This window comes from Urocitellus parryii, chromosome 3 (genome assembly GCF_045843805.1).
Source record: "Urocitellus parryii isolate mUroPar1 chromosome 3, mUroPar1.hap1, whole genome shotgun sequence".
Lineage (NCBI taxonomy): Eukaryota > Metazoa > Chordata > Mammalia > Rodentia > Sciuridae > Urocitellus > Urocitellus parryii.
This window is the reverse complement of record NC_135533.1, coordinates 31220944-31236582: the sequence shown is the minus strand read 5'-3', so window position 1 is coordinate 31236582 and position 15639 is coordinate 31220944. Positions and strand designations below refer to the sequence as shown.

Sequence of the window (15639 nt, the reverse complement as noted above, 5' to 3'; positions counted from 1 at the left end):
AAAATTATTCCAATATGTATCTACGCTATGGAACATGTGCTAGTGGAAAAGCTTTGTTCTGCATTATGTTAGCACAAATCATAGTGAGCAGATCCAAAGAACTTTCTCTTCCTGAGGGGGGAAAAACCCTCTGGAAACACTCAGAAATCAGCATTTTTTGTGTGCGTGTGTTTCTGTATTATGAGTGTGTTTTTTCACTTAAAATGTTTACTGATTTTTTTTTTGAAAAGCATACTATTGTAGAACATTTGGAAAAGATTGAAAAAAATATAAACCAGAGAGAGAAAACTATCTAATTCCATCAATAAAACCAGCCATAATTCACATTTTGGTGTTTTTATCCTTTTTGTTTCTATGAATTTCTTTATAATAGTGGGATAAAAGACTGATTTGTTTCCAGTCTTCAGATCATAAATAGGACACCATGACCTGATTCACAACTTAATATCAGATGCAAGTAGCATTTCTCTTCTTGAGGTTGAGTTTTGGCTCAATATAGACATATCCTCTTTAAGAAACTGCAAAGAGCCTGCCTTGCTGTTGCACAGTAGCGTGAGGGTTGCCCGCAGTGGGCATGCAGTGAGAAGGAACAGGAAATGCTGGCAGTACTCCTACCTCATCATCATCAGCATCGTACTGCCCATAGTGCTGCTCCAGCAGCTCTCTCTGGCGCCTCTCTTGTTCCAGTGTCTGGCTTATCAACTGGGCAACTTCACTCACTTGTCCTGGCTTTTCTCGTCCAATAACGAATCTGTAGAAAGGTTAGAGAAGACTAACGTGACTCTCCAGCAAAGAGGAGGGCTAAGAAAAGTAGCTAAGCTTGAGATCTCGGCAGAGCCCATCAAGCCTTAACAAAGCAGTATCATCCATATGCTTCAAGTGGAGCGCCTGGGTGTTAGGAAAGCTTAGCTGAGCAACTGAAGTGATTTTTACAGACACAGCTCATAAAGGAAAGAAAGAGACACAGTAAAGGCCCATTAAAAAATTATCACTTTGGGAGAAGCCCTAACAGATACAATTCATTCTGCAGTTTTGTACACATTTAAGTTGCACTAAGTTTGGAAGCAAGCATATGATTTCCTTTACCACTGAACTTAAGAATCAATCCCATAAAAAAATCCTCTTTATAACACAAAAAGCTTTAAAAAAGATTTCAAAGCATGGTGTAAATTATATCATTAACAGACTTTTGCTAAGGTACTAAAAACTTTGGTGGTCAGAGGGGAAACAGAAGTACTATTTAAAATTTTGCTTTTAAAAGAAAAAACTCAAATTAATTACCTCTTTTTGGGGAAAAGATGATTTGGGGAAGTGTGTGGTTCAAGAAATAAAGGGAAAAAAGGAAATGTCTGTTAATATTAATTCTTATTGGAAAAAAAGTCTAAGGAAAATATTTACTTACAGTGAGCCACATCACTTATGATACATCCTTATCAATTCAATGTGTTCTGCTCAACAAATTAAATAATAAAATAATATATACAGTTTCTAAGTATCACTTAATATCATTTTTGAATGTGATGTTCTGAGTTTAATCTCATTTTTATACTTAATTAATAATTCCTTTGATTATAATATCTTATATATTGCATTTCAAATAACATAGAATAATATTTTCTGTACAAACTCACTGAAGGACAAAAATTTTATACCTTAATGTTCTTCATTTACTTTTCAGAACTATTTTTATGTAATTTCAAACAAGACTTAGATTAAGCTTGAGTGATCATGATCTTCTGAGTTATTTTCATTTGAGAATCAAGTATAAATAGAACTTACCAAAACCTAATTTCTCATCTTTATTCAAGTATAATTTATACACAATAAGATACATCTATTTTAAATGTACTGTCATTAAGTGTGACAAATATATAAAACTGTAATTAATACATCAGTGAAGATATAAAATATTTCCATCAACCCCAAATATTTCCTTGTATCTCTTTCCAGTAAATTGTCTTTAGCCTAGGACCACAGTACTGCTTTCCAGAGTTTCAAATGTATGGAATCATAGAAAATCTTAGTTTCTTTGGCTCACTACAATGGATTGGAGATTTATCCATGTTGTTTCAACTATCAGTAAATTGTTCTTTTTATCACTGAGTACTAAGTATTTCACTGTACCAAATATGCCACATTTGGCTGATCTACTCTTCTACTGATAGATGTTTACATGAATTTTGGATATTAGACATGAAGTTACCAGAAACATATGTGCAAGTTTTTGTGTCCTTAAGTTTTCATTCCCCTTAGGCAAATTACTAATCATGAAATTGATTAGTAATAAGGTAAGTGGACGTTAAACTTCTAAAGATATCGCCAAATTATTTTTTGAAGTGATGGTACCATTTTATGTTCTTAATAGCAGCACATGAGAGTTGTAGCTGTTTTATATTCTAACTTTTAACATTGCCTTTTAAAATTTCAGCCAGGCTTGTGGGTATCTAATGGTATCTCATAATGGTTTTAATTTCTAATGGACTGATGACAAATGATATTAAATATAGATCTTTTCAAGTACTTATTGACCATATCTCTTTTCTAAGTGAAATATCTTTTCAAATCTTTGGCCTCTCCCTAAAAATTGACTTCTCTGACTTTTGTTACTGACTTGTAATGGCTCTTTATATATTCTGGATACATATCTTTGTCTATATGTATTGCAAATATATATACATGTATATATATATATATGTGTTCAATCTATTTTCTTCTTATAGTTTGTGGCTTCCCTTTTCACTTTTGTATGTCTTTCAAGGGAAACCTGCTGTATCACTTTTTTAAAAAAAAAATCATGCCTTTTGTTTTCTAAGAAATCTTTGCCTGCTTGCTAATTTCTCCTATTTTTCTTCTTTGAGTGTTAATGTTTTGCTTCTATATTAGGTATCTTTTGAATGAATTTTTATGCATGATGTGTGACAAGGGTAAAGTTCCAATTTTTTTCAAATGGATAATTAGTTGTTTCAACAACATTTGTTGAAAATAATTCATTACCACTATTGAATTACTTGGATACATTTGTTGAAAGTAGTGGACCATGTATTTATGGGTTAACTTGTGGGCTTTACTATCTAGTCACTGATACATTTGTACTTTTGCCAATATCTCACTTTCTTCATTACTACTCAGTAAGTCTTAAAACTAGGTAATATGAATTATTCAACTATATTTTCCCCCGGATTTCCATATAAACTTTATAAACAGCTTGTCAATTTCTAAAAGAAAGCCCATTGGGTTTGACGTTGCTTCAAATCTACAGAACATTTTGTGGAAAACTGACAGCTTACCAATATTAACTCATCTGGTCCAGGAAGGTGGTATATGTGTATTATTTAGATCTTCACTATTTTCTCAGAATACTACACTGCAGTTTTCAGTGTACAGGTCTAAGTTATAGTTTAAGTTATCTTGAAATATGCCAGATTTTCTGAAGTTATTGTAAGAAGTATTAGTTTTAGACTTAATTTTTAGTTATTTGTTCCTGGAGTATAGAAACATAATTGATTTTTTAATACTGGTCTTAGAATCTGTGACCTTGCTACTACACTCACTCATTAATCTTATGGCCTTTTTTGTAAATACCTTAGGATATTTTCTTATTTAAATTAAAGATCGCATCCATTATGACGAAAGCATTTTTATTTCCTACTATTTATTTTATTTGTTTCTTTGTCTATTTATTGCCTTATTGCACTGGCTAAGACCTCCAAAATAAGTTAAAAAGGTATAAGAATAAACATTCTTATTCTGTTGTCTACTACTCTAAAACATGAGTTCGGAAAAGCCCAGAGATACACAGGGTAATTTCATTTGGAGATATGATGGGTGAAGATACATAAAGTCTTGACTATGTTAAAGTAATCTAGACATGTGTTACTATTTCAAATTCATTATGTTTTCAGCAAATACATGTATGTGAAAAATTATGTCTTATGATACATATAAAAAAGAACTCAAAAAATTTGTACCATAGAACAGTAGTTTTAGCAAAGTCTATACTGACCTTTTATCTTTCTTTAAATTTATCATAGTGTAAGGTTTAAGGGAGTGTCACTCACCTACTATAAAGTTGACAGGAGATAGAAAAAAATTAGTTAATGAACAAAATGCATATTTACAGAAACAGCAGACAAGTTCAAAGTAAAAGATAAATTAAGAGTTCAGATTCATTTAAACCATAAATTCTTTGCATTTAAGCCATAAATTATTTTTGTCAGATTTTCTAGTTCAACAGTTTTTATCTAAGAATGGAGAATTTCATTTTCTCTGCAAGACAAGTCTTTAAAGTTACTCAATGCAATTCAGAAGAGAGAAAGGTAATATGTAGAAATTATATACTTGCCTAACATTTGGAACTATTGCCGTTAATTCCAAGGATGAATGAAGGTCTTAATAAAGACCTTGTGAAATACTCTAAAACATACAATTATAAAAACAAGAGCCCAAACAATAATATAATGTGTTGTATTATAGTAAGAAATTATATAATCATAATATACTACAATAGATCAAAACCTTTAATATCATATGTAAATTCTTCCTGACCTCAAAAAAATGATCCTTACTTCCCAAACCGGAATTATTCACAATGCTAAAATTCAAAGAAATGAGTGTATGTGTAATCAGTTTCAGAGGAAATAAGAACTATTCCATAAATCTTAAAGAAACTGCATTTTAAATAATAAAAAACACAGTTGTTTCAAATCACAGCTTTGCTTTCTGAATTTGTCTATACAATTTAACATAATTTGCTATTTGCCCAATACTGGGGTATATTCAAAATTGCTTTATAGTATGACAAAATAGAAATGATGTGCAATTGCATATAAGACAAGACAATTCATCACATGAAACAGACTCACTTTTAAACATGTTATGTTAAAATAACCCATACCTCTTCATTCAGGCACCTTTTTTGGAGCAGCAGTATAGTACCTAGCTATATACATTTTCAAAGCCTTGTAATCTAATATAATTTATGGTACAGGATTACAGTAAAAGAAAGTCATCCTTATAAGTACAGTCCAGGGGAAAAGTAAGAAAAGTGGAAACAAACTACTTGTTGTTCAGCTGCATTCTCCTCATGAAAATTAGTATCTAACCTTATGTGTCCAAAGGGGTGATTGAAGAATAAAATGCAGTACATACATAAAGGGACTTGGTTGCATTATTATTATGACAAAACTGAAAAGTGTTTGAAACATGTACAGCATTCGTATTATTTTTCTATATGTTCTCAATATTTTAAGTTCATTTATAAATAAGATTATACATACTATCTAGCAAATAAAAGATTCAGCATAAAATGTCAAATTTAAGGTAAGGTTATTATTTCAATTAAGGATCCAGAGTACAGATATGCTGTAATAGTACAATTCAGGGGTTAAAAGGGCCTATAAAATAGGGAAATGGCTTTGTTAGTATAAATCTATCTAATTGTAAACACCACTTATTGAGTCTAAGGCCTTGCATATGTTAATATTTCTAAGGCTTAGTTTCCATATTTGTAAAATGAGCATAATAACTATAATAAATAAATATTGTATAATCCACATAAAGCTTAACTAAGTATCTAGTGCTTAAGAAAGTCTTTTAATAAATGTTTGCTCTTGTTCTTATCTAGACTATGCATTTATTATTATCAGGATAAGGTGGAATGCATCTAAAAGTGCTTACTGTTCACACTGTCCAATTACTTCCTCTTTTGTAACAGTTTTAAAAACAGATTTTTGCGAGTCAACTATAGGAAAAGGATAAAATAAATCAACTATAAGAAAAAGACATTCTGAAATTTTTATTTTCCATTATCACTAAAATAGAAGAGTATCAATTACATGATCACTTTAAATTGAACTCTTAAAACCTTGAAATATATAATAATTAAGTCAGCAACAGTCAGTTCTTCTAAATGCACATGATCAAATCAACTGATGTTTCTGCACAAGTTGCATTATCTCCAGCTGCATTAATAAAATATGTAGTCAAATCAGTCTATTGATAAAGTGCCTTTAAGAGAAAAATACTTTTTGTCATTTAAAAATTTTTTTTCTTTGCTTTAACCTGAGACGGTGAGGTCTTTTATTTTTAGCTATTGAGAATTAGGTAGCTAAAACCAAACCTGAATAGATTTTTATATTAAAAAGAGTATTTTCCATGCTTATGCTTAAAAAATAATAGCACTACTGAAACCAAAATCCCCTTCTTTCAATGTGAATTATCCCATTAAGAACAGTCCACACTCCCTATCATACTGAGATATAATAAATAAAAGCGGATAAATCAGTAATTTCTTTTCTTTTCATATATTATCAGACCAAGCAATGTCCATGTGCTATCCTTTGGAGTTTAGACATCTATGTTATATGGGATTCATTTGATTAGTTTTATTAAATTCTCTCATGATCTATCAAATGAAAAGTAAACAACAATAAATATGCATTTAAATTTGCTAAACTGAAGTCACAAATATCCCATGTCCTGTATGACTAATATGAGAGGTTAAGTAAAAAAATGACAGTCTATGAATGCCTCATTTTTACATCATAAATTTTAGTTCTTTTTTTAAAAAATTTTTTTAATATTTATTTTTTTTAGTTCTCCGCAGACACAACATCTTTGTATGTGGTGCTGAGGATCGAACCCGGGCCGCACACATGCCAGGTGAGCGCGCTAATGCTTGAGCCACATCCCCAGCCCATAAATTTTAGTTCTAATGAATGTGGTAATGCTAGTCAACAGTAGCAGTTAAACAATGCTGAAATTTAAAAATTCTTAATGTAGAATGAAGCTAATGGAAAAGTTATACCAGGATGTAGTTATTAGTTCTTATACATTCAGTTATTCCATTAAAATATAATTTAAACAAATATTATACATCAAATATCAAACACTTATCTTTAAAAAACATAAAGATAAATAGACACACAGAATTGACACTTGAATATCCCATTGCAAAACCCTTGTGAGCCATGGGGTCACAAGATCACATAATGCTTTCAAAGATTTTTATAAAAAGTGTCTCATATTTTTCTGTATGATCATATTACATGTATATATATATAAAACAAATAATAGCCATACTGAAATATATATACATATCCATATATATGTGTATATGTATGTATGTATGTGTGTGTGTATGTATATATATATATATATATATATATATATATATATATATATATAGCTTTTCTCTGAAATTGAGAGTTTTAAAAATATTTAACTTAATTCTAGTGAACAAGTGGCAGAAATCTATCTCCAGCCACATTCACTAGTTTGCTGATAATAGGGAGGGATTAAAAACTGAAACAACCAAGCTTTGTGCCCTTATTTATAATTGCATACGCTTATATATTTTTTCTCACTATATAACACGCTAGACTAATATGCCAAACTGTATATTTGACATTTAAAATTTTTAATTCACCTCTATGAAAATGTTTCCTTTCAAAAGCTAGACCTAAACATTTATGATTATTCCTTTGAAATTAATTTTGCGTTTAATCCAGTAGCAATTATATAAGTTTTTTCTATATTATATTTCAATGTAAAATAAATAAAAGTTCTTTAAAAAGTTTGCCTAACACAGGCTATTTCAAGGATTCCATAGTATATCAAAGGTATAAACTCAGAAGACACTTTCCAAAAATTATATATCACTTCCAGAAATAACATTTCTAAGTTAGGTTTGATGTCTCAGGTTTGAATATTTATGCATATAAACATTAAAAAGGTAATTTGCAAAATGTTAATCTGTATGTAGTGACACCAGAAAATGTTTCATCAAGCCACAGTCCCCTTTAATTAGTTTTCTGAAATCCCCACTGTTTTTAATCTTCTAACACTAGAAGCTGTTGATCCTTCATATATATATCTCCCCAGATCTTTGTTGATCATATATATAAATATGTAGTCAAATCAGTCTATTGATAAAGTGCCTTTAAGAGAAATATATATATATATATATATATATATATATATATATATATCTTCCCAGATCTTTTTTATATTTCATATCAAGATAGGGTCTCGCTGAGTTGCTTAGGGCCTCTCCAAGTTGCTGGGGCTGGCTTTGAACTCCTGATCCTCCTGCCTTGGCCTCCCAAGCTGCTAGGATATAGGCATACACTGCTATGCCTGGCTACTCTTCTTATATTTTTAAGAATAAAATATTCTACCCATGGTCACAAATCCACAGTGATTGCGCTCCTCTTGTCTGAGAGACAGGGGATAGTCTTAAAAGTAAATACAGACCAAAAATGATTATCAGTTTCCATGTATATGGAAATTCTCTATCAAGCACAATCATAAAACCAAAGGTGCTCATAAAATGTGAAACTCTCAATTGCCTCATATGCTATAATGATAACATAAACATTATAGAAATAATTTAAATTAAGTAAAATCATTTCAAGATTTAACGTATTTCCATGATCTTAAGCAAAAATAGAACAAAAACTTCCAAATTTAGGAATTACATGCCCAGATATGTATCCAAATACAAACAGTACATTTCCATAAAAAATTCACTTGTCATTCAATTATAATTTCCTTTGCATATTATAACCTCTTCCAAAAAGGATAAATATTTAAAAGCCTCAGATTATTTTGTGTGTAATTACAACAGGTATAAAATCCTGGATTTCCAAAAGTGATATATAGCTCCATATGATAAATTAATCTGTATGTTTAGGATAAAATCACAATGAATGCATAATTATTGATTGTGGGTAGCAGGTACTTTCCAGAAAGCATTTAAATTTTAATGTGACTGACCATGAATAGCAAACATACAAATCATTAGGAATTTGAAACAAAATCCATGATGGCCGTCTATTATAGAGTATCCAGTCCTTTTTCTAGAATTCCCTCTTTCAAATGTTTTACAATTGTTACCATGTCTTCCTTAAATTTTCTGTTTTTAAGGCAAAAGGTTGTAGAACCTTTTAACATTTATATATAGAAGGAAAAATGTTTACACCTCTTATATTTGGTCAGTTTTTCCTAAATAATCTCAAGTTTTTCAGGGTTCTTCTTAAGTTGGTATGTAACATTAAACAAACTATACTGTAGTATAAAATTAATCTGCATATCAATCTGTTTGACCAAACAACCATCCACTCAAGTAGTTATCCAGCATTAATGTAGACAGTCTCTAACATAGACGAAGTGATCCCTGAGTCCTGATTTCATGGCTTGTGTAATTCTCTCCCTTTGAGTGTGCCTGGATGTACTGATTTTCTTTGATCAAATAAAGCACAGTAGAACTAATGTAATGTCACTTTAGATATTAGATTATAAAGAGATGAGAGATTCTGTCATCGGACCTCTTTTTGGGGGGAAACTGGGAATTGAATCCAGAGAAGCTTAACCACTGAACTTATACCTAGGTCTTTATTAAAATTTTGAGACAGGGTTTTACTAAATTACTTAGGGCCTCACTAAGTTGTTGAGGCTGGCTATGAACTTGCAATCCTCTAGACTCAGCCTCTTGAGCTGTTGGGATTCCAGATATGGGTCATTGTTCCACCGCTTAAGAACGCCTTTAAAATGAATGAGTGGAGAAGCCAGTTTCCATTCTGTGATTCATCCCTTAGAGAAGTCCACATGAGATAACTTACAAATAGATCTCAAAAAACACAAGGTAATAATACGGTAATAATGGTGTCACCAAATTTTGAGATAATGTTATCCAACATAGGTACACAAACAAGCAAGGTGCTGCTTAAAGCTGCACATTCAAGAAAACAAAGGTTCTTAAAATTATGTTGCAAATCCACATTTGAGTAAAGAAAAAGATCCAGGTACAGAGAATTTTATGATGTAACTTTTTTTTTTCCCCTGGGACAAAGTGTTAAAATAAAAGCACACAGCACCATCAAATCTTCTGACTGCTAAGGAAATGCAGTTGGATTACATCTACCCTTGTTAAAGAGACAAATCTTCCTTTCCACATTACCAGCATCATTAACAATAATTAATTAATATGGTGCTTTGTGAATTAGTCACAGCTATTTTCATACATTTTTAAATTCAGTTTTATAGAGGTAAAAATTATATAACAAGCTGACCAAGTTTAAATTGGATAATCTGATGATTTCTGATAACTGCCTATATAGTTGTGTGGTAATAACTATAATATAGAACTTTTTATCACCTCAAAAATGTTCCTTCCTTCTCTACAGGCTCCCTCCATCTGTAGTTCTGGGAAACCACAGATCTGTTTTGTGTCACTGTAGTTTTACATTTTTAAAAATTTTATATAAATGGAATCAAGCAATAATATAAAGGCTTTTGTGTCTGGCTTCTTTTACTCAGTATAATGGCTTTGAGAGTTTTACATGGTGCTGAATGTGTCAATAGTTTGTTCCTTTGCACCACTAAGAAGTATTTCATTGTATGAGATATAATGTAATTTGTACACCAAATTATCAGTTACAGAACATTTGAATAGTTTCCAGTAACTTATTATGACTAAAGCTCCTATGAACACTTAAATATGAATCTTTGTATAGTATGAGTATTTTATGGCTGTAGCGTAAATAGCTAAGAGTAGAACTGCTGGCTGGTATGATATATGTTTGTAAAAACCTGTTGAACTGTGGCTGTACTGTCTTGCATTCCCATCAGCAATGAATCAGTGTTGAAGTTGCTACACATTGCTTGTCAGTAGGTAAAATTATCAGTCTTCTAAATTGTAGCCTTTCTAGTAGTTGTATAGTAGTTCCTCACTCTGGATTTAATTAACATTTTCCTAATGATTAATGATGTTGAACAGAATTTCTTGTGCTTAATTGTAGATAGGCTTTGGTGAACTTTTTTCTTAAAGTGATTTGCATATTTTAAGAAGAGCAAATAAAAATCATATTAATGGTTACTACCATAATAACTTTATTTCTTACAAGAGTTTTTATAGATCTTCTCTATAACTACTTTTTCAGTAAATGTTTTTAAGTATTTATTTAATTGATTGTATTTTCATTTTCTTAAGAGTATTTTTAGTGTTTTAAAATTTGATTTATCATTATTTCTTCTTATGCTTCCTGCTTCTGTCCTAAAACCAAACTCTGATTAGCCCAAGATCATAAAGATTTTTTGTCTATTTTCTAGAGATCTTAGGGTCTTAGCTGCTACACTTAGGTCTTTAAGCAATCTAGAGTTAAGTTTTATCTATATATGATAACAGGAAGGTCAAGTGTTTTTTTTTTTCAATCTGTTTGTCTCATTTTTAATGAGGCCATCCAATTTTTCCTGTACCATTTGTTGAGAAGACTATAATTGCCTCCACTGACTTGCCTTATTGACTTTGTAAAAAATAATTTCTTTACATTTTTGAGGGTCTATATGTAACTGTATTCTGTTCAATTAATCTATATGAGTGTCCTTATGCCTAAACCAGAGTGCCTTGTTTTCTATAGTTTTCAGGCAGTGAAAATCCTTTAACTCTGATATTTTTAAAGAACAATAATTTCTATAAGAGTAACCTGCTGAGATTTTCATTAGGGTTATGTTTAATGTACAGATTAATTTTGGAAAAGTTGGAATCATAAAAATATCGAGTATTCTGATGTATGAACATGTTTTATTTCCTCACACACTTAAGTTGTTATATTTTCTCAGAAGTATTTTGTTGTTTTAAGTATGAAAATTGAATAGGAATGGTGAAGGTGGACATATTTGCAGTATTCTTGATTCTAGGGAAAAAGATCACTTTATACCAATCATTAAATATCAGTTTCACTTAGATGATACATATTACATTAAGCAAGTTCCCTGCTATGTCATGTTTCTTGAGAGTTTTTTCTTAATCTATATCTGTTGAGGTGAGCAAATAATTTCTCACCCATTTACGGATACTGAGTCCTTCTTTTACTTTCATATTTGTAACAATATGAAATTTACAATAACTGTGTTAATGTTATCATATACTAATATATCGTTTCTAACATTTCTTGAGATGTCTCTCCTTAACTAATTTTGCACTAATCATGTCATATTTTCCTGTTTCTTCATATGCTTTACAATTCTTATTTTAGTGCTGGACACTGAAATGTTTTTTGTGTCCTAATATTCTTGAATATTGTTCTGGGATAGTTAATTGGAGATAGATCCTTCTGAAGCTTGTTTTAGGTCTTAATATGTGGGATCAGACCTACATTTAGTTTAGAGCTAAAAGTTGACAGTTTCTCTTTTAGCTTGTCTACCTTCTTTCATATTTACCTCTATACATCAAGAAGAAGCTGGACAGAGGGCTAGGGCTGTGGCTCAGTTGCACAGCGCTTGCCTCACACATGTGAGGCACTGGGTTCGATCCTCAGCACCACATAAAAATTAATAAACAAAATAAAGATATTGCATCCATCTATAACTAAAAAATATTTTTTTAAAAAAAATAAGAAGAAGCTGGGTAGCTCCTTCAGTTCTTTTTGCCTTGAAATCTTATGAATTAAAAGTCCTAGTCAGTTTATAAGGTACATTTTCTACCTTCCACACTACTGAAGGTGACAAAAGGTGTTGCTAAACTTTGTCATTATGTAACAAAGATCCCTTTTCTTCCCATTTCAATAACACTTTCTTTTTTCTTCTTTAAGGCTATCAGTCTCTTTTTTGTTTTCATTAATACTCTTCTCACAATTTCATTAATAATCCAGTCCCAAATCTATTCTCACATCTTCAGGTTCTTCTTCTAGCTGCAGCCCAAACTCAGGTACCAAAACTGTGTAAGTTGTATTTGTTAGTACAGACTGCTTCAAAATTTATAAACATTTATTATCTTCCATAGTTTCTGTAAGTCAAGAATTTAGGGGAGTCTTGGTTCAGCAGTTTAGGTTTGGTTCTTGAGTTCGACCACATGTAGGCTAGGGCTATAGTCCTCTAAATGCTTTACTAAGGCTGGAGGAGCTGCTTCCCAGGGGCCTACATAACAAATCTGGCAAGTTGGTACTGGCTAGTGGCTGGCCTAAGTTCTTCTTTGTGTGAACAGTCTTCAGAGGCTCTCTGAATGCCTTCTCAACATGGCAGCTGGGCTTCTTCAGAGTTGGCAACCAAAAGACCATGGTAAAAGCCACAATGCCTTTTATAATTTAGCCTTGGAAATGATAGATCATTACTTCCTCCTTATTTTAATCATCACACAGCCTAGACAGGAATCGATTTGTTAGGGGATCAAAAAAGAGAGTCAACACCAGAAAGATAGAGTATCATGAGATAAACACTATTTGGAAAAAAAATGACAATATGATAGAGACTGATGTGGGGTTTAGATAACATAAATAGCATAATATAAGAAGAACTCATCCATTAAAGAAATGATTTATGAACTGAGACTTGATAAACAGTAACTGGCCAAGTGTGTATCATGTGATATAGGGAAGCCAATAGGGTATATCCTAGAATGAGTTCAAACACCTGAAAACCAGGAGTCCCAATGTCCAAGAGCAGAAGATGTTCCAGCTCAAACACAGTTTTTGAATTCACCCTTCTTCCATCTTTTTTTTTTTTTTAACTTTTTGGGCTCTCTGCATTAGATAATGCTTGCCCACGTTGGTGAGGGTGATCCTTACTCAGTTGACTGATTCAAATGCTAATCTTTTCCAGAAACATTCTCACAGACACATATAGATAATGATTTACCAGCTATCTGGGCATAACTTAGCCCAATCAATTTGACATATTAACTCTTCTGTTTTTGTTATACACCAAATCCAGGTATATGTTTTAAATCCAATTAGTATTTCAAAACCATTTCAATAGGCTGCTATACCTTGCCTCATCCCTAATTAGTATATTTCATACTTTCATCAAGGATCAATATCACATTCTGGATAACTCTGAAATAAACACTTGATAAACCCAGATAAGATCTATATTAACTAATGCTTTACAATACGAATTATGTAATGCATTTATAGCTCTCTTCTTTTGACTTTAGACTAATACTATTTCATATGTTTTTATTATGTATTTAGTGATTCATGGTGCAAACCTAAAGAAAATGCTTTAAGAGTTGTTTAAAAACCTACAGTCTCTGTGGTATTGACAGGATATGACTTCACTAATTTAATTTAGTTAACAAGTTACAATAAACTTCTGTTCTCATCCTCAGGTTCTGTATTACATAAAGATAATTTAAAAACAGGTTAGACTCAGAATGTTATATGAGCAGTTTTACCCACCTATTCACAGTTCATAATATATTAAATGATGGTTTTCTTTGAGATCTTTTAAAGCCAAATTATGTTTGTTGGTCCATGTTTAGTTATGGGAAAACTAATCTTAAACTAGAATTTATAAATTCATTAAAAGACAATAATATAAAGTAATTTGAAAAGGATAAAAACCAATTGAAACCTATACAAAGAATCAATAGATATTTACAGATTGTTTAAAGTTATACAAAACTACAAGTACTTTTTAATACAAAATACAACTTTATCTGCTATCATTTTATCAGTAATGTCTCACATTTAAACAAAACTGATTCAGTCTCTTGTCTTAAATCTCTGTAAATAAGAGAAAAAATATGTGTTCTGAATTTTATTAGAGCTAGCAGAGATAAAAGCAGGGTCTGGAGTGTGGCTCAGGGGTAGAGCACTTGCTTACCATGCACAAGGCTGGGGGTTCAATCCTCACCACACCAAAATAAACAAACAAAATAAGAAATAAGTATCATAAAGCTGACTCTTTTATAAACTATGAATAATATTGAACATATTCACTGTCTCTATGGTCTCAGGACCAGGTACAAAGGACAGATTTCTGGGATAACTGCTTTTTTTTACACATGACACTAGACCTCACTGACTCAGTTTCTGGCTCTCCAATTTGTTCCAAGCTAGTTCCAAGCTATGTGAGTTTACTCAAGTATTTCCTGTGCCTCAGTTCCCTCATCTAAAAAATGGGCATTTTGGTAATATCTACCCATTGGATTTGCCATCTGTCTTCTTAGTCTGCATAAATGCATGAGCCAACTCCCCAAATCTATCAATCTATAACTATGTGCTGTTGGTTCTGTTTCTTAGGAGAACACTGAGAAATAAATGCACCCTGGAGTTTTCAATGGTCAAAGATAATCATGAAGTGGAAATGTACCTATGTGACAAGCTCACTATGAGTGATACCTACCACACACAGACTTTGGGCTCCTTAATACCAAGGTGACTTGGGCATATGACTGTGGTGATTTAAAATCTGTAGAGCAATGGTTCCTATGAGTCCCAATAGAGGAAGACTGTTGCTCGAGTCATCCATATTTACCTTTTAACTTTCATGTCTTTCTCCTGTGACTATCATCACAATGAGTGTAAATTGCTTCAGTCTTGTGAGGTTTTTCTTTAACTAAATATTTATGGAAATTAATATGACTAGCACTCATTGTGAGTAGTTAGTTTTAAATGATGTCAATAAAATGAGGGAAACAATAATAGCATACCAATGCTTTGAGCCATGAGTTTCCAATATTCCCCAGGAACATAACCTGGGTTGAGCTGAATCATTTTTTCAAAGTGGCCTAATATGCTTTATATCATTTAAATAATGTAAGGTTGAAAAACATATATGCCTTTACAAGTAATAATATATTAAAATTTGGGTATTTTTTCTCAAGTGTATTAAATCCGACATACTAATGGGGTCTTTATC

At 31.6% G+C, this 15639-nt stretch overlaps 1 protein-coding gene across 1 annotated transcript in view; it reads right to left on the bottom strand.

Annotated features, from left to right (window-relative positions):
• Ppp1r9a (protein phosphatase 1 regulatory subunit 9A) overlaps positions 1–15639 on the bottom strand; it is a 293369-nt gene that overhangs the window by 90578 nt on the left and 187152 nt on the right. Inside the window, exon 5 of the mRNA XM_026391574.2 lies at positions 616–751. Coding sequence (XP_026247359.1) covers positions 616–751 — 136 coding nt within the window. The remainder of the gene's footprint in view (positions 1–615; positions 752–15639) is intronic.